Raw genomic sequence first — 20,328 nt, 5'->3', positions numbered from 1 at the left:
TCCAAAAGATAGGTGCTGGATCACAGAAAATAGTGAAATACAACAAAAGGCGTGCACACAAAAAGGCTCCTGTATTTGAAGAATTTAATAAAGAAGTGAGGTGTTGTATTTCACTAAACAAAGAGAGTTGCCCTAGGGAGACGCACTGGTGAATTTACAATCACTAGAAGGCCCTATAGTCACTCTTGTTCTGCTGTGGTGTATTTCCTCCGTATCTAAAAAAAAAAAAAATCGTGCCAGTGAGTGTCTGATACTGTTCAGTTCCCTAGAAATTTTTCACACACACATCAAAGGTGGATTAGGACATATTAATGTGAGTTTTATGAATGTGACGTGACCAGGGTGCGGAGGATGACGTTCAGCCAACCCCCACACACATAAAGCAACACCAAGTGACGTAGAGGAATAGTCAGCATTCTTTCTTCACTGTACCGGTAGCACCGAGTTCCGCCTGGCCGTGCTTCTGCTGCTTAACCACGACTTTTCTGCCTCTCTACTCTCTCTTTCTTTTTATTTTTTTCTCATCGTCGACAAGACAACAATAACGCTGACGTCCCTTTGGTGAAGGTAAGATAGTTTACTCTTTCAGTGTTTTCCTTTGTTTTCCCAGCCTTGTCGGGCTGCTATCTGCTCAGCTAGCTAGCCGGTTGGAAAATGGCCTCAGTATTGTTGATGTCCGAAGCTGGCTAGCTTAGTCTGCTAACGTTAGCTAACCTACATCCATGAGGTAAAACGCTAATCTGCATTTTGTATCTGAAGTAGACGAACTGTGCTGAACTGGCATGTTTGTGTTACTATTTCCAACGCTTAAAAATATAGGCTAATTAATATCGGGCACACGACGCAGCTAGGGAGTGCCACAAAGCGCTAGCTATGCTAGCTAGGCTAGCTCTGTAGCTAATTAAGTTGGTGGTTGGATGGCAGCCATTAACTTGACTTTTGATAAAAGCTCACAAATTCACGTTATGTTATGGGTTGTGTTACCGCTAATGTTCCACTAACTAGATTACAGCCCAAACCGCCTGAAGATGTCGCTGTGTTATTTGCGTCTGGACATCCTGAGTCCGGACAAAGCCAATAAAATTGGGTGTACTAAATTTCCATAACGCAACGTTACCTTGCGGCAAGGACCTCGATGTACATAGAAAACGTTACACAAATGTTCCATTTCGTTCATCATCTTAGTAAATTTCACAAGCAGACAAACTGCGAAAGTTAAATCTTTAAATTTAGTACCGTGCTACCGGCCGGGTCTTCTGCGCATGCGCGGTTGTGCGCCACCATCTGGCTGGAGCCCTAAGTACAGGTTTTCCGTACAAGAACTACTCTGCTATATTGACCATGCTGAATGGTTGCATCTTGAGGTTGGTCAGGTTAAAAGAATGTTCATGAACTGTTGGCAGCTAACTAATTTGTTGTTACATGTCTGTCTCCACTTTTAGGTCGCTGTTGCCTGTCCCACCCCTAGAACATTATTCTTTTCAGATATTCTTTGTCAAGCCGCCAAAGTGGAGAGTGTGGTCGCAGAAGGGGGTGCTTCTCGTTTAAGGTATCCAACATTTACATCTTGTTAAATTAATTATATTGGAAACCTTCTCACACACCTCACCTTACTGACTTTGCTTCAACGTGTCTCTGTGGACTCTCGCTTTTTAATTCAGCTCTTAGCACAATAAATGTCAAGGTAATTACTTTTCCCTCTCTTTTGTATCACAGTGCTTCTGTAGGAGGAGGAGGAGGTGGGGGTGCACCCCAGCACTATCCCAAGACTGTCGGCAACAGGTGCGTTTTCAATTTTTCCTTTCCCATGGAACACCCAGTCACTAATCTTGATTGCATAGCCATTAAATCTTTTCACTGATCCTTGTACACACATTTACATATCAATATCATTGTCTTTCATCAACACATCTGGGACAAAGGGGCAGTTGTGACTGAATAACATCTACTGCCAATGAGCTGTGTTTGTAGCAATGGAGTAGCCCCAGAAAACCAAACTAGTGTTATTATACACCTATGGAGTTATGCGCCTTAGGACATTAGGAGTAACCTATTTGCATTTTCTGATTGCAATAAATGGACATTCCTCAGAGATTATGTCAGATTATGTGGGAGCTAAATTGGTTTTTAGTTCTTGATTTTTGCCACCGATCTTGGTAGCATAGCTGTGAAGTGTGTCAAGGCCGGTGTAACTCAACCATCAAGGATCAGTCCACTATTTTTAAGTGGGCTAGAGAGTAATCGTATCACGTAATGCCTTTGCGATGAATATTTCTCTAATATCAGCTGTCTTTTTGTGTCTGTTGCAGCGAGTTCCTGGGGAAAACCCCAGGATCTAGCGTTCAGAGATGGGTACCTTCTCGAAGCACTAGACGAGATGTCAGCTCCTCCAATGACAAAGAGCAAAATGATTCAATCTTCAGGAAAGTGAGAGGGTATGTTTCCACCCAAATACAGTTAGAATTCCACATTTACTCCAATTACACCCGCATACTGTGTACATGTCATGCACACTATTGCCTATATGTAAATCTTCCACTGGAAATCAGTGTCTGTGAAATGGTAAATTGGTGGTTTTGGTGGCATATTGTTTTGAAGTGTGCAGTTTTTTTAACCTTTGTTCTGTTTCTCCATTAGCATACTTAATAAACTGACCCCGGAGAAGTTTGACAAGCTATGCCTTGAGCTCCTGAATGTGGGCGTAGATTCAAAACTCGTCTTAAAAGGAGTCATCTTGTTGGCAAGTACTCTCTCTAGCTCTACTCACGTATTCTACTTGTAATTTCTTAAAATGGGCACCTTGTTTATTTAGTATTTGTTTCCCTTTTAGATTGTCGACAAAGCCCTTGAAGAGCCCAAGTATAGCTCGCTTTATGCGCAGCTATGTCTGCGCTTGGCAGAGGATGCTCCAAACTTTGACGGCCCATCACCAGAGATTCAAGCACCACAAAAGCAGAGTACCGTAAGTAGGATTTGTGCAAGAATATGGTCTCAACACCACTATTGAGTGTTAGGTATTTTCTTAATTGTCTGCATTTTGAACACATGCTCTGCTTTACAGACCTTCAGGAGGCTTCTGATTTCCAAGCTTCAAGATGAATTTGAGAACCGCACCAGAAATGTTGAAAGTTAGTGAATTCTTTTAAGATGCATTTGACTTTGTGTATATTTGGTCACTTGAATTGTTCCTTATTTATATTATAATTCTGTTTCCGTAGTCTATGACAAACATGACAACCCTCTCACCTCTGAGGAGGAGGAGCAGCGTGCTATTGCCAAGATCAAGATGCTGGGCAACATCAAATTCATTGGGGAACTTGGCAAACTTGATCTTATCCACGAATCTATCCTTCATAGGTGCATCAAAACAGTAAGTTCAGAGCTGTTAATCGTAATGATTATCCAGTTTGTTTTTTTTGTTTTTCGCATTAAGTGGGGGTTTATTTTAAGCTTAATTCAGATTTCTTAATTTGTGTAATTTTCTGACATGCTCACATGATGAAATATGCTGTTCTACATGCTTAAATGTGTTAAGACTGAGGTTTAAGCATATGCCTTTGATAAGGGCTGCCCAAACATTTTAACTCGAAGGATTAACGGCCAACACATAACATAGGTGATGCCTGGTGGGCCAAATGATGTGAATGGATGGGGGTTTTTTTGTAGCAAATGGGCAGTAATTTCTTGTACGACTAGTTGTTATAAGCCAAGTATCTCAAAATCACCCCTCAGACAAAAGTGGATTGTTTTTAAAATGGACCAAATAGAAATGTTATCACCATCTGGAATTAGTGACGCCAAACTCCTGGCCACTTCAAACATCATGGGAGGATCCAAGGGAAACTGTATTTAAAGTTGGTTTTTTTTGTGTTTTGTTTTAAGCTTTTGGAAAAGAAGAAGAGAGTCCAACTTAAGGATATGGGTGAGGATTTGGAATGCCTCTGTCAGATAATGAGAACTGTCGGGCCTAGACTTGATCATGAAAAGGCTAAGGTAAGAATTTAGGACATAATTTGAATGAAAGTCTCATTTTGAAATTCCTTTGATCCATTTTATGACAAATTATTTCTCCCCCCCCCCCAGTCTTTAATGGATCAGTACTTTGGCCGCATGAGGTCCTTAATGAACAACAAGGACTTGCCGGCAAGGATTCGTTTCTTGCTGCAGGACACAGTGGAGCTGCGAGAGAACAATTGGGTGCCTCGCAAAGCTTTTATCGACAATGGACCAAAGACGATCAACCAGATTCGTAAGGATGCAGTACAGGTTAGTCTCCCTGAACACTTTATAATGGAGATCCATTGATCCATCAGTCATTTGACACTCAGTAAGAATCATTCATAATCACAAACATTAATTGAACTTTTCAACCATTTTTTATTTAAACCACTATGTAATAATTCTGACTGGACAATGATTTTACACTGATTTTATTGTACTAGTTTAGCAGTCCACCTCTATTCTTGTTTTCTGAGTGTATTCCAACATATACTTTGCAGGATTTGGGTGTTTTTATTCCATCAATGTCCCAGGGAATGAGGACTGACTTCTTTATCGACAGCGCCTTCATGCCAACTAGGATCAAATTTGACAGGGAAACTCTCGGAGGGTTGGCTGATATGTTTGGACAAATGCCTGGTATGTCAACTGTAACGACGACAGAAAAAACTGACATAATTAAATGCATGTGCTACTGTTGAAGTTCTGTTTTTAAAAAAAAGACATCATATTGAGTCCACCAGAAAATGTGGTAGAACTAATAGTCTTTCTTGTGCTTGTTCAAGATAGTCAGATCTCTCTTTAAAAAAAAAAAGGTGATCGAATTTTGTCCTTGTAAAGGCTGGTCTCTAATGTTGCTTTTCTCTGTTCAGTGGGAAGCGGCATTGGCACAGGTCCAGGAGTCATTCAGGACCGCTATTCCCCTACCATGGGACGTCACCGCACAAACCCACTCTTCAATGGCCATAATGGACACACCGCCCCGTTACCCCAGTCCCAGTTTGACATAGGAGGCAAACCTTTCATGAAATCAAACCAAGTAGGTACCCCCTACAGTGTGATTGTTCAGTATTTTGACTTGATGAATCTAGGCAACTGGCATTGCAACCAACCATTTTATAAAATCTCTTTCCAAGGGGCAGAATCAACTGTTCTACAACCAGAACCAGAATCACTCAATGCAAATGCAGTCTCAATCCAAGGATATGGCACCACGATTCATCAAGAAAGGACAGCTCAACGCGGATGAGGTACAACTGCCATATAGCTTCATACAGTACATATGTATGGAAAGGTTAAATTTATATGTATTTTTCACTCCTTGACTTTGTATTTTGGGGGTACTCCATGATCCATTGTACCTGTTTATGGTGATTAAAAGACCTGCAGAATCATGGGAAAATGTTGCTGTTCAGTTATTAAGGTTTGCAAAAGTATAGAATGTTGAATTGTATAGGAATGCTGTTCATAGCCCTGCTTGTAGCTAACATTTTGGCATACAAGCTAACTGGAACTGGCATTCTATGCTTGGACTATGGGTAATGGATCCTCTAGTACTCTCATTGCTTCAAGAGCACTAGTGGTGTTGTAATGTTAAGGACCTTGGGTCAAAAAATGTGGACAAACCCTTAGACAATATTATTATACACTTCCCTTCTTTACCATTCTAGATCAGTCTAAGGCCAGCACAGTCATTCATTTTGAATAAAAACCAAGTGCCAAAGCTGCAGCCACAGATACCAACCATGATTCCTCCAAGTGCCCAGCCTCCACGCACACAAACTCCACCACTGGGACAGGTAGCACTTAATATTTAAAAAAAACAAAACAATGTTTAATTGATATAGTAGCCCCAGGCTCTTAGAATCATTTGGACATTTTGCTTTCTTTGTTTAGCTTCCACAGCTTGGACTGAAAACCAACCCTCCTCCAATTCAGGAAAAACCTCCAAAGTCCAATAAAAAACCACCTCCTGCAAAGGAAGAATTGCTTAAAATGACTGTAAGTTCCTCATGCTCTGCACTTCTTTCATCAATATACATGTGAGTGTGTGTGTATATGTAGTATGTCTGACGGTCCTTTCCCTTTAGGAAACGATAGTGGCAGATTACCTGAACAGCAAGAACATCGCCGAGGCTGTGCATGGTGTGAGGGAGATGAAGGCGCCCAAGCATTTTCTGTCTGAGATGTTGAACAAGATGGTGGTCTGTTCCCTTGAACGCTCAGATGAAGATAAGGAACATGCCAGCACCCTGATCCATGCACTCTGCACTGAGGGCCTTGTCACCGGTGAAAACCTAATGCAGGTCAGTCTGGTACCCTTTGAGCATGTAAAGTTAGTTGATGTATATCAGTGCCCAGATAAGAATGTTGTTTGGTATTTATTAGTGACTTGCGTTTGGAAGAAGGTTCACAATTGAAGTGGTCTGCATTCATATTCAAATGGACAGAAAAGGATTCAAGATAATTTGAGTGCAACCACTACATTTCATTAATATTTGAATATCAAACTACTTTTCAGTGCTAACCTTTTGATCTTTTTTGATAGGCCTTCCTGAGTGTTCTGGACCAGTGTCCCAAGATTGAGGTCGATATCCCACTGGTGAAGTCCTACCTGGCCCAGTTTGCAGCACGCGCCATCATTGCTGAGCTGGTGAGCATTGCGGACTTGGCCCATCCTCTGGAGAATGGCACCCATTTCCCCCTCTTCCTGCTCTGCCTGCAGCAGACAGCCAAACTGAAGGATCGTGAGTGGCTGACTGACATGTTCCAGCAGAGCAAGGTCAACATGCAGAGGATGCTACCTGGTACGTCCAAGCTCCCACTGTCAGTGTGTTTGTAATGTGTTACTTGTTTAGGGTAGGGGTTCTGAGTTGCTTTTGTTTTAGAAGCAGATTTGACTTTGTTCATCAAGTCACAACTTGTATAATGTGAAAATATGAATCAAGTTGTTTGAGAAAGATCAACTAAGAAAACACATAGGCCATATGAGAATGATATGAATTCATGAATTGTTGCAGTTACTCATTGAAAAGTGACAGTAGAAACCATTCTCTAACATGAGACTACCCTGCACCTAAATTGACCAGGTGCAAAAAGAAAAAAATCAATTAAGTACCACAGTGTTGGTGGTGTTGTTGTTGTTATTATTATTATTATTATTATTATTATTATTATTATTACTACAGTCAAAGTTATTATTGCAGTGACAGTTTTGGATCCCCAGACTGCCTGGGGAAGTCAGGGCAAGTAACCCAGTGCTGTTTTCCCCAGTCTCATATGGCCTCAACAACTACTGTCAGTTGAGCTCCAACTGCTTCAACCTTCATGATTAGTCATGTTTTCATTTCAAAGTCTCGGCCTTTTGCTACTGCTGATGGTGTAATTTAAAAATGTTTTTTTTACTCCTGTAGAAATCGACCAAAACAAGGACAGGATGTTGGAGATCTTGGAGGGCAAAGGCCTGAGCTTTTTGTTTCCCCTGATGAAGCTGGAGAAGGAGCTGCTGAAACAGATCAAAGCAGACCCCTCTCCCCAGTCCATCTACAAGTGGATCAAGGACAACATCTCCCCCAAACTCCACACCGACAAAGGCTTTGTCAACATCCTCATGACCAGGTACAACAGTAGACAAATGCCGCTTTTCCACCTCTTGGTACCGGCTCGACTCAACTCACCTTTTTTGGTTTTCCACTGGGCAAGTACCAGGTACCATACTACCTAGTACCTGGTACTTTTTTTCGTAGCACCTCCGTCGAGGTTCCAAGCGAGCTGAGGCGATACCAAAAAGTGACGTGACAACACTGCAGACTACTGATTGGTCAGAGAGAATCGTCATCGCAACACGGGACGTATGCTAACGTTAGCTACCAGGTTAGCTTACCCCCTTGCGTCGCCTTGAGCAACCAGAGAGAGCCGTCTTTTGTCTTGCTGCCTTCAGCCTCTTCTGAAATAAAATCTGTTTCACATACCGAGAATCAAGAACAACATCCCTTCGATATCCTCCATTGTTGCTATATGTGTCGCGGCGTCGCTATGACGACCAGTTGTGGGGGGCGGGGCACATTGAGGGGGTACTATCTGCAGTGGAAAACCTTACTACCAAAAGCGAGTCGAGGCGAGTTGAGCCGGTACCATGCGGTGGAAAAGCGACAAAAGTATCAGTTTCTGCTGATAAAATTGACTTGCTTTGTTTCTCCCTACTTTCTTGATTAATCTATTCCCAAACTAAACAATGTTGCTTGTCCTTTCTTTGTCAGCTTCTTGCAGTACATTGTTCATGAGATCAATGCCAATGAGGAGGAGGACCAGCTTGCAGTGCCCACTAAGGAACAGCTGGATCAGGAGAAGCAGCTGCTGCTGGCTTTCAAGCCAGTGATGCAGAAGTTTCTGCATGATCACATCAACCTGCAAGTCAGTGCCCTTTATGCCCTGCAGGTCCACTGCAATGCTAAAGCTTTCCCCAAAGGTATGTGCACACTTGCAGTTCTGGCTTTAGTAACTTAAAAATGAAGACATTTAAATGATTCACTCAGGCTAAAGTCTTTTTTGTTCACAGATATTCTTCTCACAGTAACCCTTTTACAGATGTGTTAAAACAACTAAATGTTTCATTGTTACTGACTTCCAGGCATGTTGCTGCGCTACTTTGTAAACTTTTATGATATGGAAATAATTGAAGAAGAAGCCTTTCTTGCATGGAAAGAAGATATCACCCAAGAGTTTCCTGGAAAGGGAAAAGCATTATTTCAGGTAAGTGTATTTACATTGCTAATGAGTTGGGTTGTTAAAATTTGTTTTTATAGTATCTCACATTGGCCCTAGCAGGTGAACAGCAACTCTGCCTCTCTAGAATTTGAAGCCCATTTCTATGATGCACTTCCAAATGGCTTCACCTATGATTGGTTCATTGTAAATGGCTTCACCTAATGCTGATATTGTCTTCCGGTGCAGGTGAACCAGTGGCTGACCTGGCTGGAGACGGCTGAGGAAGAGGAGTCAGAAGATGATGGTGACTGAGGAACCGGCCGAAGCCTTGTGGTGTGAAGATGCAATGAATGATGCAGCTTTTTTTCCCCCCCCTTCCTTTGTCTCCTTGTGTCTTGTCCTGTTTCAACCTAACCTCCCCCTCCCTTCTCATTGTAAGCCCTAACCACTGTTACAGTTCATTCCGCTATGACATGTTAAGCCGGCGTCCCCACCCACTTGTTTTCTTTCTTTTGGCAAAGCAGATGTTAAACCATCATTCGCTTAACAGCTTGAATGAGGCCTGTAGTAATAGCAGCTTGGAATATTTTGTGTCATTGCGAATTAATTGTAATATGGTTTATTTCTAACGGTTTCCAACAGCCACTTAAACGCGAGTAGACAGGTCCAATGCGCATTTTATTTTATACGTAGATTTACTTATGGTTTTATATTTTCAGTTCTCAGTGGCAGTAGGCAGTATAGGCTATTGCAGAAACGGATGAAGATGATGAATTATGAAGCTGAAAACTGATACACTGTTTGTTTTCAACAAAGTTCAAATAAAACAAAATGTGTATCAAAGAATTCCATCAAAACTATCAGTAAAAAAGAGTGAAATTGGAAAGGCGCCAAAACCTGACCCATTTTATCTCCTGTTACATCCAGCAGGTGTTAGCATGGCCACTAGGTGCTGCCATTATTCAAAGCATTTACACCATTTACATTGGAGAAATGGCTCAAACATATTGCAAAGGGCCTTTTCACGCTGCTTCACTGCATTTGTGTTAATCAATTTGCAACACTGTAGAGATGCACTTTGCTCAACATAATCATGTCATGAGTCGTTGCAATATTCATACACACATCCCTTGATTTGTTGCAAAGAATCCTAAACTGTAGTCATTGGTTGCCATAATTATAATGGTAGTTTTGGTTTCTACCTCATTGTGCTTGAAGTTTAATTATTTTGTCTCATTTCAAATGAAATTGTGTTAGTCTGGATTTGTGCCCAAATAGCCTGTTTGACTTGCACCATCTATTCTGATTGTAAGTACCTGAATTTATCCCAATGAATTAAGTGCTTTTTGTCAGTGTATGAAACCTTGCCGGAAGAAATGAGTCTATGCGGCCTTTATAATTTATCAACCCCTGTTGCTCTATACCTCTCCTGTATGTCAAACTATACTTGAATTACTCATTTATAACATGTTAACGTATGGCCACAACTTGGTTTCTTCCGCTGTAATTTCCATCTCATGCTACAAAAATGTACATGACTTTTAATTGATTTTCCACCGCCTTGTGTGGAAATTTTATGTCTGTTTGCCATATTTGTCTAGTCTAGATAATGAGTTTTTAATTGTATCTAATCTTTCATCTTCATAAAATCACAAAGAATGGATCTGTACAATGAAACTTTCTATTCAAGAGTGTTATTGTACTGTTCTGTAAGTGCTAGGAAAGTTAAATGTACAACGATGGCTCAACTTTCAATAAAGTTACACACTTGACTTTCTTGTCCTGAGGATTTTTCTTAGCACTTGTCACAAGCTATCTGCTAACAGACAAAGCACAAAGTAAATGTGCCGTTGTGCTGAACAACTTTGATTTCGGCTCGGCAAGTATTGGTATGCCCGACCTGGAAAATTTGGGTAATTCAATCCAAAATAGGCCTAATACCTTGCTTCCAATTACCAGAGCCAGCAAGCAATGCAATGATTGTGATTGGGGACTTTGAGCTAAAACAAAAAAAAAAAAAAAAGGGCCATGGTCTATCAGAAGTGCTATAAAATTAATGTGATGAAGGGATATTCTGCATCTGTTTTGAGCTATGTGTTTATGTATAGAAGCCTAGGTTTTACCTCGCTGAGTACTCAAGCTAATGGTACATGGGCTAATTACTTATTCAATCATATCACCAATTGTCCCATCTCACTGATGTTCACTGATAAATTTCTTGCAGTAAAAAAAACAAGCAGAGGTTTTGAAATTGCCTTTGAAAATGGCCAACCTGTACCCATCTTTCATTTCAGTAGTAGTGATTGTGAATTGAACAGATATATATCACATCTTAGCCTTCTCATTTACTTTACCCCCCTCCATATCAGACATTGTGTTTACATAGAACTGGACAGCTGCTAGAGCACACAGAAGCAAAGACCTACATGAATCTTACATGGCAACTATGGTGACCACTGCTTATATCACTTTCTGAAATATCCGATGTCCTTCCTAGGCAGCACTGAAGATGTCTCAGTTTTACAGTCTATGGTATACATTAACCTAACGTGCTCTGTATAGTCACTGTAGTAGGATGCTGGGGTTGGAAGCCACGTTATTAGACATTAATTATCCAAATGTTCCATGTGAATAACGCACAATATAGTTTAAGTATGCTGCCAAAATAGCTCTAGTGGAATGGCACATTCACATCTTAAAGATCTTTTCTGCACTTTAACCTCATCTAATGTGTAATTTGACACCCGAAGTAATTAGAGACAAAACATTAATCAATCAGTGTGTTGCTGGCCAAACTAGGCTCACAGTATATTCCTATAAGGGAAAAGTACAGTATGTGTTAGCATGATATAGGAGCAGAATAGAACAATACACATCTTGCACATTTTTTAAATTTTTAATGTACATATTTTGATGAACCATCAACCCGTCTTTGGGTCAGTGTCTATGTTCTTTTGATCATCCAAGATAGAAAATAGAGGTTTAGACCTTTCAGATAGTTTACTGTAAACCAGCTGATTTATCATTAACAAAAAGACGGCGAGGCACAGCATCTAAGAAAAGACATGATTTAACAGTCTGACAACCAATAAGTAGTGAGGAATACGCCATATTACTGCGCTACAAAACTACACTTTTCTATGCTAATTCCAAGATAGGACACGGACAGAAATCCCTGCGCTTAATTGACAATAAAAATCCAGATGTACAGAATGCCTTTTCATCTTTACAAGAGACAAGTCTGTTAGGGAGTTATGAAGTCTCAGTCGCTGTCATCCTCGTTGTTGGACCGCTCGGGCTCTGAGCCGTTGTCGGAGCGGCGTGGGGAGCCCTCGTTGTCCGATCCAGGCTCAGAGCCTCGGTCCGATCCCCGGTCCGAAGCTGCGGCGGGCGAGCCGCGCCGCGACTCGTCGTCCGATCCCGACCGACTCCTCTTGCTCTCGTTGTCCGACTGCTCAGAGTCGGACTGCCGCTGCGGTCTCCTCTTCTTCACTGGCCGGTCGCTGCCGGAGTCGTCCTCGTCGGAGCCTGCAGAGCGCCGGGGGCTACCCGCCTCGCTGGCAGAGCGGTTCCGACCTCCGTCGGACTCGCTGTCGGACGCAATGCGCTTCCTGTGGCCACCCTCACCCTCCTCATCAGATCCTGAACCACTGTCTCTTTGGTGTCTACATGAGAAGAAGGGACAATAATAAAAAATCAAATTAAGTAACAGATACAAACCGTTTTTTTTATTAAAATTTGTTTCAGTGTAAAATACTCTTTGAAACAGTATGTTTTTACCTGTCTTCAGCGATTTTCAGGCCATCCTCATCTGAAGAGGATTCAGATGATGATATGATGGCCTTTGACTTGATCTTCCCTTTGAGGGAAGGTGGCAGACGGTCAGGCTGGGGCTAAAAAGTACAGAAATGTTAGATTCATAGAAATTAAGCTTGAAAAAATATATATCAATTAAAGAGCATTAATGATTGCAGAAGAACAAAAACAAAAAGGAACCTTTTCAATCTTCTTGCGCTCTTTGGGTTTACGTTGCTTCTTGGGTCGTGATCCTCCCTCCTCTTCATCGTCACTGCCATCATCACCTCCCTTGGTAGGTCTAAAAAAACAGGAAAAAAGTTTACTGTAAGCACACAAGTCCCTTGGCCAAAATAAAATACAATTAGCATTCTCTGCAGCAGAATCACCTCCTCCTCTTCTTGCGTGACTTCTTCTCTCCATCCTCCTCCTCCTGCTCACTACCGCTGCCAGCCTTTCTCCTCTTCTTCTTCTTCAGTGGCAGGTCCTCATCAGAGTCATCATTGACAAACTCATCCATGTCACCAGTCTTCTTACGCTTGGATGGAAAAAACAAAGAGTTATGTTATTCACATTCGCATTCAAAGCAGTTCAGTGTTTCTACCGATTTCCACACACTTGTACTGTCTGTGCTAAAACTCACACGTCCACCACCTCCTTTTTTCTTCTCCTTGGTCGTCTCCTTCGGTCCATCAGCGAAAGTGAGCAAGTTCTTCGTCTTCTCCACATACATGGCCCTCTGCTCCAGAAGCTTTTTCTGTTCCTCAGCCACCTTGTTCCGTTTTTCCTCCTGATGAGTTTTGAGGGTGACAAGTCAACCAAATGATGAGAAGCAGTTTATTGTGGCTCAAAATAGAAGCAAAATTGTCTGTGAAAGGTTTCAAGTTTTTTTGTGGTCAAAAACATACAGACCTCCTCTTTCATCAGCTGCTGGCGCAGGAGGTCCCTCTCCTGTTCCTGTTTTGCCCGAAGCTCTTTCTCCTCCTCGTCCTGCTTCCTGGCCCGTGCCACATGGTACTGAGCCTGGCTGAGCAGGTCAGAGCACTGCCTGCAACCATCACCCACAAACACACCCATAAGCCCCCCATGATATTACAACCCACACTACATGAACACAGCTCCAACACAAACTGCACAACACTGACATTGAATGAATTCTCAAGATTGTCCCTTAAAAACAACTTGAGCCTGAGGTAATCTAATTCTAAGGTGTAGGTGTGTGTGTGTCTGGGGTGGGGTGAAGGCAAGTTCAGACTGACCTGGCCTCAGAGGCGGCAAGCGCTAGATCAAACCTCATCTTATCTCCAGCCTTGCTGAGGTAGCTGAAATACCTGTGTGAAAAGGAGGGCAAGAGACAGATGAAATAGGAGGATTAGGTGGAGGATAGCAGGGGGATCAGACTAGAAGGCGTAGAGCAAGGTGTATGCCACTACCTGTGAGCCAGTTCCAGCTCTTTGACAGCGCTGAGCACAGCCTTCAGGTTGCTCTTCTCGTCCTTCAGCACCAGAGTGGCCAGCCTCTGAAGCACCAGGGCCACGTTGAACATCAGCACTGTGTCACTGGGCGCCACATGACGTGCCTTGTAAACACCACATCAGAAAGACAGTTAAAGACAGTTATATACCCTTATATTGTAGAGCAATACAAGAAAAGCCTTTTTCATTTTGTTTTACCTTCAGTAACATCTGTTTGCACTCCTGGAGTTTGCCACATTTGAAGAGTGCCCTTGCGAGGTACAGCAGCACCTCGGTGTTCTGGTGCTTGTAAAATTTCTTCAGGCAGTTCTCATACTGTGGAGCAGATCAAAACATTGAACTGTATAGAAAAAACAAAACACTGAATAAAAGACAATGGTTTTAAAAGGTCATCACAAATAAGGCCCTTACCATTTGCACAGCGCTGATGTATTGCTTCTGTTCTACGTAGATGTGAGCCAGATTTAGCCAGACGTCACTGATATCTGCTGTGGCCTCCCTCACCTGGGCAAACACGTCACGTGCCTCTCTGAAGTAGCCCTTATGGGCCAGGACAGCACCTGGGCAAAACAGATTCAGGGTTAATACACCATACACACAAGCTAATGATTCCTTACTATCAGTACTGATAAAAGATGCACAAAAAGTACAAAATAAAGCTCAACAAACCAATGCCATTGGCAGCATAGAGGTTCTTGGCATCATTTCGCAGGACCTGTTTGTATATCGCCAGGGCTCGATCCTGGTGTCTCTTTTCCTGTCAAGACAACAACAGTGTCGCTGTATTTGATGTATTATTTTTTACCCCCATACAATGATGTCATCAAGTATTTGGCAATACCATTAAAGTGTGAGAGCTAATCAATACCACTTATTCCATTTCATATAAGTGATCTCCTGTGCTACATTTAGAACTGTGCTGTTTGTAATTTTTCTCTTTGTTCTGTACCTTCTCCCGGTCTCTGGTGGGCTGGTGCAGGGTCTGCAGCCACACGTTACCCAGAGCGAGCATGGAGTATGTGTCGTTCTGTGTGGACGGCTGCTTCAGGATACGCTCAAACTTCTTCTGGCCCGGCCCCCACTCCTGTTTGGCCAAGTGAAGGTTCCCTATCAGGGACCAGGCATCCGGGTGATCCTGCGTCCAGAAGAACATGGTGGACATCAGATAATGTGGACAAAACTCACAGTACTACACAGTATAGAAAACCTGTATTGTATACCATTATCACTATTTATACTGTATACCAACATAATCATCATTTGGCATCAGATTATGTGGACTTCTGATGGAGTGATAATTACACTATCAAACAACAGGTGACAAAAGTACCTGGTTAATCTGCAGGGCTTCTTTGAACCAATCAGAAGCTTCGTAGAAATTTCCTTTGTCACGAGCCATAGCTCCGAGACGCAGGTAGCCTGTAGATAAAAATTTAAATTGCAAAAAAATGTGTGTATTTCAAGAAGTACAAAGCCATTTTTGTTATCTGCTATCACATTTGTCATTGTAGAATGTTCTAATGCATTGTTTCGTATGCTTACAGTCCACATAGTTAGGATGTTCCCTAAGGATGTTTTTGTAGAGTTTCTCAGCTTCGTGGAATTCACACATGGCCTCATACAGGCGGGCCAGGTTATAGGAGGTGGTGACAGAGATGGCGTTGTAGTAATGCTCATCATGCTCTCCCTCGGCTTTGGCCCGGTCCAGAGATGCAAGAAAGTATTTCTATAGAAGAGAAGACACAATCCAACCTTGAAATAGTGCAATTGCTTCCTAGGATCTGCAGTCATCAGTGCACTTCATCATGGATAAAACTACTCCTGCTACCAGTGTGAAGAACTATGTTATTCTGCTATGCTACATACATTCTCTATTTGAATACTATCTACACAGTTGATGCAGTGGCTGAAGATTTCCCTGATCAATATAGCTATTGCAGGCTACCAGGTTAACTCCACCCTCCAGAGGGGTAGCGAGGTACCTTGGCCTCTCCCAGGTTGCCCAGTCTGAAGTGGAGAGCCCCCAGGTTGTTGAGGATCTCGGGGGGAACATCGGCCTGCACCTTCTCCTGCAGGATGCGGGTGGCCGTGCCATAGGCGGACAGAGCTCCTTGGATGTCAGTCTGCTCCAGGATCTGCGCCAGCTCAATCCACGCCTCCACATCGTCTGGGTACTGCTCTGTTACCTTCTTCAGATGACCCTAGGAAAACACAGCAACATGTTTCCAAAATGCAAATTTGCTAAATATCCCTGAAAGGATCATAGAATACATTACTGTATAAACTATGATAAGACAATCTGCGTAGGGTACATACTTTGGCAATGTCTCTCTTTTCCTGATCATCAGATGTTGCATAGAGAGACCCCAGGATTTTCATAGTTTCATAGTTGTTGGGGTAGGCCTTTAAAACCTTTTCGAAGCACTGCGCTGCGTTCTCCTTGTCTCTTCGATACACGTACATCTGTCCCAGTCCGAAGAAGGGCAATACAAAGGTGGACGAGGCAAACTGAGTGGCCTGGTAGTAGTACTGAAAGGCTTGGTCATAGTCCTCCTAAAGAAAGAAAACAAGAGCAGAGATATCAGATGCATCCATATAAATGAGTGTTATGAAACATACAGTAATCTGGCTCAGGATTGATCAGGCTCTTACCTGCACATGGAAGGAGCGAGCCAGCTGGTAGCAGCTCTCAGCCTGCATGGCTTCTACCTCTGTGTTATGGAAAGCATGGAGGGCCAGATGCTGCACTTTGCTGTAGTCCTGGTAGTGAAAGTAAAGCACAGAGGTGTGAATGTAACAGTTAAATGACACTCAGGTTTAGACTTGTGACAGAAACCAGGTGGTACAAGCATTCCAAGTGCCACCAGACCAGCGGCTACCTTTTTGAAGAAGAAGTGGTTGGCGAGGTGGTTGAGCACCATGGGGTTGCTGGGGTCAATGGTGTACGCCCGCGAGAGGAGCTGCACTCCGTTCTTGATGGAGTCTGCCTCCTTGTTGTTGAGCTCGAGTACCGCCAAGCCGACAAGGGCTCCCACACACTTGGAATTGAGCTCCAGGGCTCGGCCGAAAGCCAAACGGGCCTTCTCCAGTTTATTGAGCTTGACAAAGCAGTGGCCCATCCCAAGCCTTACTTCAGCTAGTCAGTGACAGAGAAAGGTATGTTAGAAATAATCAGGAATACAGGGATCTAGTTTTCAGGATGATTTAAGTAATGTGTTTACCTGGACAGCCTGGGTTTGTACGTAGAGCCTTTTTGTAGTATGCCAGTGCTCCTCTGTAATCCTTTTTATTGAAGGAGATGCAAGCTTTACCTGTTGAACAACATCGGTGTGGTTATTCCTGTGAATCAATCATAGAGGCTGTGATCAATCTTTCATTTTTATGTTCAACTTGCCCAGTAAAGCAGGGATGTTATTGGTGGACTGGTTGAGGACGAAGTGGAACTGGGCATCTGCCTGGTCCATCTTATCTCCTTCCAGAAGGCAGAAACAGGCTCTTCCCAACAAATGGTTCTGAATGAGACAAGCGCATGTTATATTAACTGAAAATGCAGCTATCCTTGAGCCTCTGACTGATTTTCCCCATTATCAACTATTTTGCCAGACATTTTACTTACCTGATCATACATAATGATCTTGTCTGCCATGGTGTAGAGCAGAGTAGCCTGTGTGATAAGCTCCTTCTTGGCATCTTTGTTTTTTTCTTTGCGTGCTTGCTGGACATAGTAAGCTGACAGTGTGTCCAGACAGGTCATCTGGTCCTTCTCATGGTCTCTGTAGTCGAGGTTTCCATCAATACGTGCTGCCTCCAGCAGCTTGACAAAATCCTCTGTTTTGCCCTGCTTGTAGTACTCCAACTGAATAAAAGAAAAGATAAAAATACTCTTGAAATGTGAAACTAGGTAAAAATTTGATTTGTTAGTTAGAACCTGTTTTAATAAACAAGGTTTGACATCTGGATTCTGATAATTTTATTTATCTTTAAGATTCTACGTATATCTGCCAGCATTTCCTTTACTTAATTATATACATTATTTTCTTTTGATGCATAGGGCAGAAGATACACTCCTCCGCTTATGATGATCCAAATCTGCTACATTAACTCACCGCCAAAGCAATCCATATGTGCAGCTGCGTGTGTTCCTGCTTCAGGATACTGATGACTTCATCTCCTTCAGGCAGCTGGTCAAAATCAAGCTCAATAACCTGCAGGATACAAGTTATTAAAGTCGTGAGCAGTCAAAATCGAGCCAGGTGTCTTACAGTACCTTTAATGTATTGTTAGTTTTGTTGAGAACTTATAATTAAATTGATGATTGTTGATGTACAGTAAAATCACACAATATGATGTGGAATTTAAAAGTTTACCTTAACTAAGACTAACCACCTGATGGCTACCTTAACCAAATAGATAGAAGATAAATGGACCTTTTAAACCTGTCAGCAAGCTAACTTGCAACTTAGCTACCTACAGTTTGCGTGTGTAAATATTGTTATTAGCAGTATGACACAAAACATCAGTAACTGTTGTAGGTAAGTAATGTTTCCCAACAGTCTGCACCGGTACCTGATCTCATATCTTCTAGAACAGTACAGGTTAAAACGAAAACTGATTACGCTAGTTAGCTCATGTTAGCTAACGTTAGCTTACAGGGCTAGCCACACAGGTCTCACTCTGCCAAACATTCACAACAAAGCAGGTTTTCACATTAGATGTCTTTTACCTCATCTGTGTCCCTTAAAGGGATTTCAATAGAACCCCGAGACATCTTGGAGGACGAAAAATCCAGTTTCTGTTGTTTTTATTCAACTTGCTCAACAACACCCCGTGGTTTAGAGTCCGCCGCTACTTCCGCTGAGAAACAAACATACTCGGTGTTCTGGAAATTATGTCCGGCCAGCTCAGTGCACATCACGGAAGAGTCCCCCCTGACGTTAGAAAAGAAGACATGTAGCAAACACATTGTGGAGATGTTCTCCTAATGCACGAGTGAATAGAAATTAAAAGAAGAAAACAAGATCAAATAAAAGAGCAAAGAGCATCTTCAAGTGGGCATTGTTTACAAGCAACAGCAAAAAGTATAGTTCATCAGTATAATTATAATTCTAATAGATTTGCATCTACATATTTTATTTGATTTTCTCCTGAAGGTTTTTTCCATAGCAAGCATTCATAAAGTGCATAATAGCTAAAAGCAATTTTCCCTATATGTGTCTTGTTATGTTGTGTATCCACGACAAGATATCGATTGGATCTAGTTTTATAAATTATTTTCTGGTAAATACAACACAAAGACAGCTCAGACTATAGTTCAGCTTCTATAAAAACCTAATGCTTGATAGTTAACAATAGGCTGTGTACTCTTGCAAGAGATGGCTACTTTAACTTTTGATGTGATTTATAATGGCAGGTCCTCGGCACTCAGGGATTGATGGACACTTAACAAGATAGGCCTAGTTGCTAAAAACCACAAACTATGGCCTCAGAAATGACCACAGAATTGACGCCGTCTTAACAGAAATGGCACACTGTGAGCTGCACAAAGTGACTATTGAAGGTATGGCTGCCATTCGGAAACAGCTGGTATCCAAGGCGAACACACAAACCAGTATAACTGGTCGGATGAGTCTGTTTCACTCTTTTTCCACATGGATAGTTTTACATTTTGATGCTTTAAACCTGTCTATTGCCAACTGTGAAACAGCTGTCTCTTGTGAAACATTAGGTCCAGTGATTGTTCTGCATGGATGTATAACAGCCAAGGAATATGAGGCCATTGTACAGCTGGACCGGGAGCATCATGTGGTGCAAAAACTGTTCCCTCATGATGTTCCCACATTCAAACATATTCCAAGATGCCAGTGCCCCAAATTCAAGAGTGGTTTCATGAACACCAGGACTCAGTTTTCAATTTTTTTAATCTGGATCAGAATTATAAAGATCTTTTAATCCCTTTTTGCAATCCAGGATCAGACTGATTTTGCTGATTTTGGGACAGTTTTCAAAAATATTATTAGATAGGATCATTCTGATCCACACACTACAAGATAATCCACATTTGCGGTCTTTAAATCGACCTCTCTCACGCCATCTGTTGGACAATTAATGTTACAATATGTTGTCAGGCCAAGAGACGAGAGTGAAATAAATAATTGTAAAGACATAAGAACTTAAAGACAAAATTCAAAGTCTCATTGGATGGCAGGATGAAGACAAACATCTTCCATGGTCTCCCCTTCGATCAGATCTAAACATCATTGAACCTTTATGGGAAGTTCTGGAGTGCAGAGCGTGAAGTAGATTTCATCCCTCAAAGAACTAGAGGTTTTCCTTCTTGAAGAACTGTCCAATA

The 20,328-nt window shown here is 42.1% G+C and overlaps 2 protein-coding genes across 4 annotated transcripts; one reads left to right on the top strand and one right to left on the bottom strand.

The window, feature by feature from the left end:
* The first annotated feature begins 540 nt into the window (after window positions 1-540).
* eif4g2a (eukaryotic translation initiation factor 4, gamma 2a) lies at window positions 541-10,472 on the top strand. Its single transcript, XM_071515816.1, has 21 exons — window positions 541-567; window positions 1,443-1,549; window positions 1,717-1,782; window positions 2,310-2,435; window positions 2,638-2,740; window positions 2,831-2,962; window positions 3,062-3,128; window positions 3,219-3,370; window positions 3,883-3,993; window positions 4,084-4,266; window positions 4,500-4,642; window positions 4,879-5,038; window positions 5,142-5,249; window positions 5,670-5,798; window positions 5,896-6,000; window positions 6,090-6,305; window positions 6,548-6,806; window positions 7,413-7,617; window positions 8,259-8,467; window positions 8,630-8,751; window positions 8,953-10,472. The coding sequence occupies exons 8-21, from the start codon at window positions 3,287-3,289 to the stop codon at window positions 9,016-9,018; spliced, it is 2,100 nt and encodes a 699-aa protein (XP_071371917.1). The 5' UTR covers window positions 541-567; window positions 1,443-1,549; window positions 1,717-1,782; window positions 2,310-2,435; window positions 2,638-2,740; window positions 2,831-2,962; window positions 3,062-3,128; window positions 3,219-3,286; the 3' UTR covers window positions 9,019-10,472.
* Window positions 10,473-11,519: 1,047 nt separating this feature from the next.
* ctr9 (CTR9 homolog, Paf1/RNA polymerase II complex component) lies at window positions 11,520-18,832 on the bottom strand. 3 transcript variants are annotated; one of them, XM_071515812.1, is made up of 23 exons: window positions 18,700-18,832; window positions 18,083-18,181; window positions 17,593-17,832; window positions 17,371-17,488; window positions 17,198-17,287; window positions 16,856-17,112; window positions 16,629-16,736; window positions 16,293-16,529; window positions 15,959-16,177; window positions 15,519-15,702; window positions 15,307-15,395; window positions 14,926-15,111; window positions 14,646-14,733; window positions 14,388-14,536; window positions 14,175-14,291; window positions 13,935-14,080; window positions 13,761-13,832; window positions 13,414-13,549; window positions 13,145-13,291; window positions 12,891-13,039; window positions 12,703-12,802; window positions 12,487-12,593; window positions 11,521-12,371 (listed from the first exon to the last, which is right to left on the bottom strand). In XM_071515812.1, exons 1-23 carry the CDS (start codon window positions 18,742-18,744, stop codon window positions 11,969-11,971), a joined length of 3,486 nt encoding a protein of 1,161 aa, XP_071371913.1. In that variant the 5' UTR covers window positions 18,745-18,832; the 3' UTR covers window positions 11,521-11,968. The 3 variants fall into 3 exon arrangements, with proteins under 3 accessions (XP_071371914.1, XP_071371913.1, XP_071371912.1); XM_071515811.1 differs by having other exon boundaries at window positions 11,523-12,371; window positions 12,487-12,599; XM_071515813.1 differs by lacking the exon at window positions 13,761-13,832 and having other exon boundaries at window positions 11,520-12,371.
* Between the last annotated feature and the right edge of the window lie 1,496 nt (window positions 18,833-20,328).

The sequence above is a fragment of the Centroberyx affinis genome, unplaced genomic scaffold (genome assembly GCF_046629955.1).
Source record: "Centroberyx affinis isolate AG114_WGS23_722 - 3 ecotype Tasmania unplaced genomic scaffold, CSIRO-AGI_Caff_v1 ptg000369l_1, whole genome shotgun sequence".
Taxonomy (NCBI): domain Eukaryota; kingdom Metazoa; phylum Chordata; class Actinopteri; order Beryciformes; family Berycidae; genus Centroberyx; species Centroberyx affinis.
The sequence above is the reverse complement of the archived record's forward strand: the minus strand, read 5'-3'. Positions and strand labels throughout refer to the sequence as shown.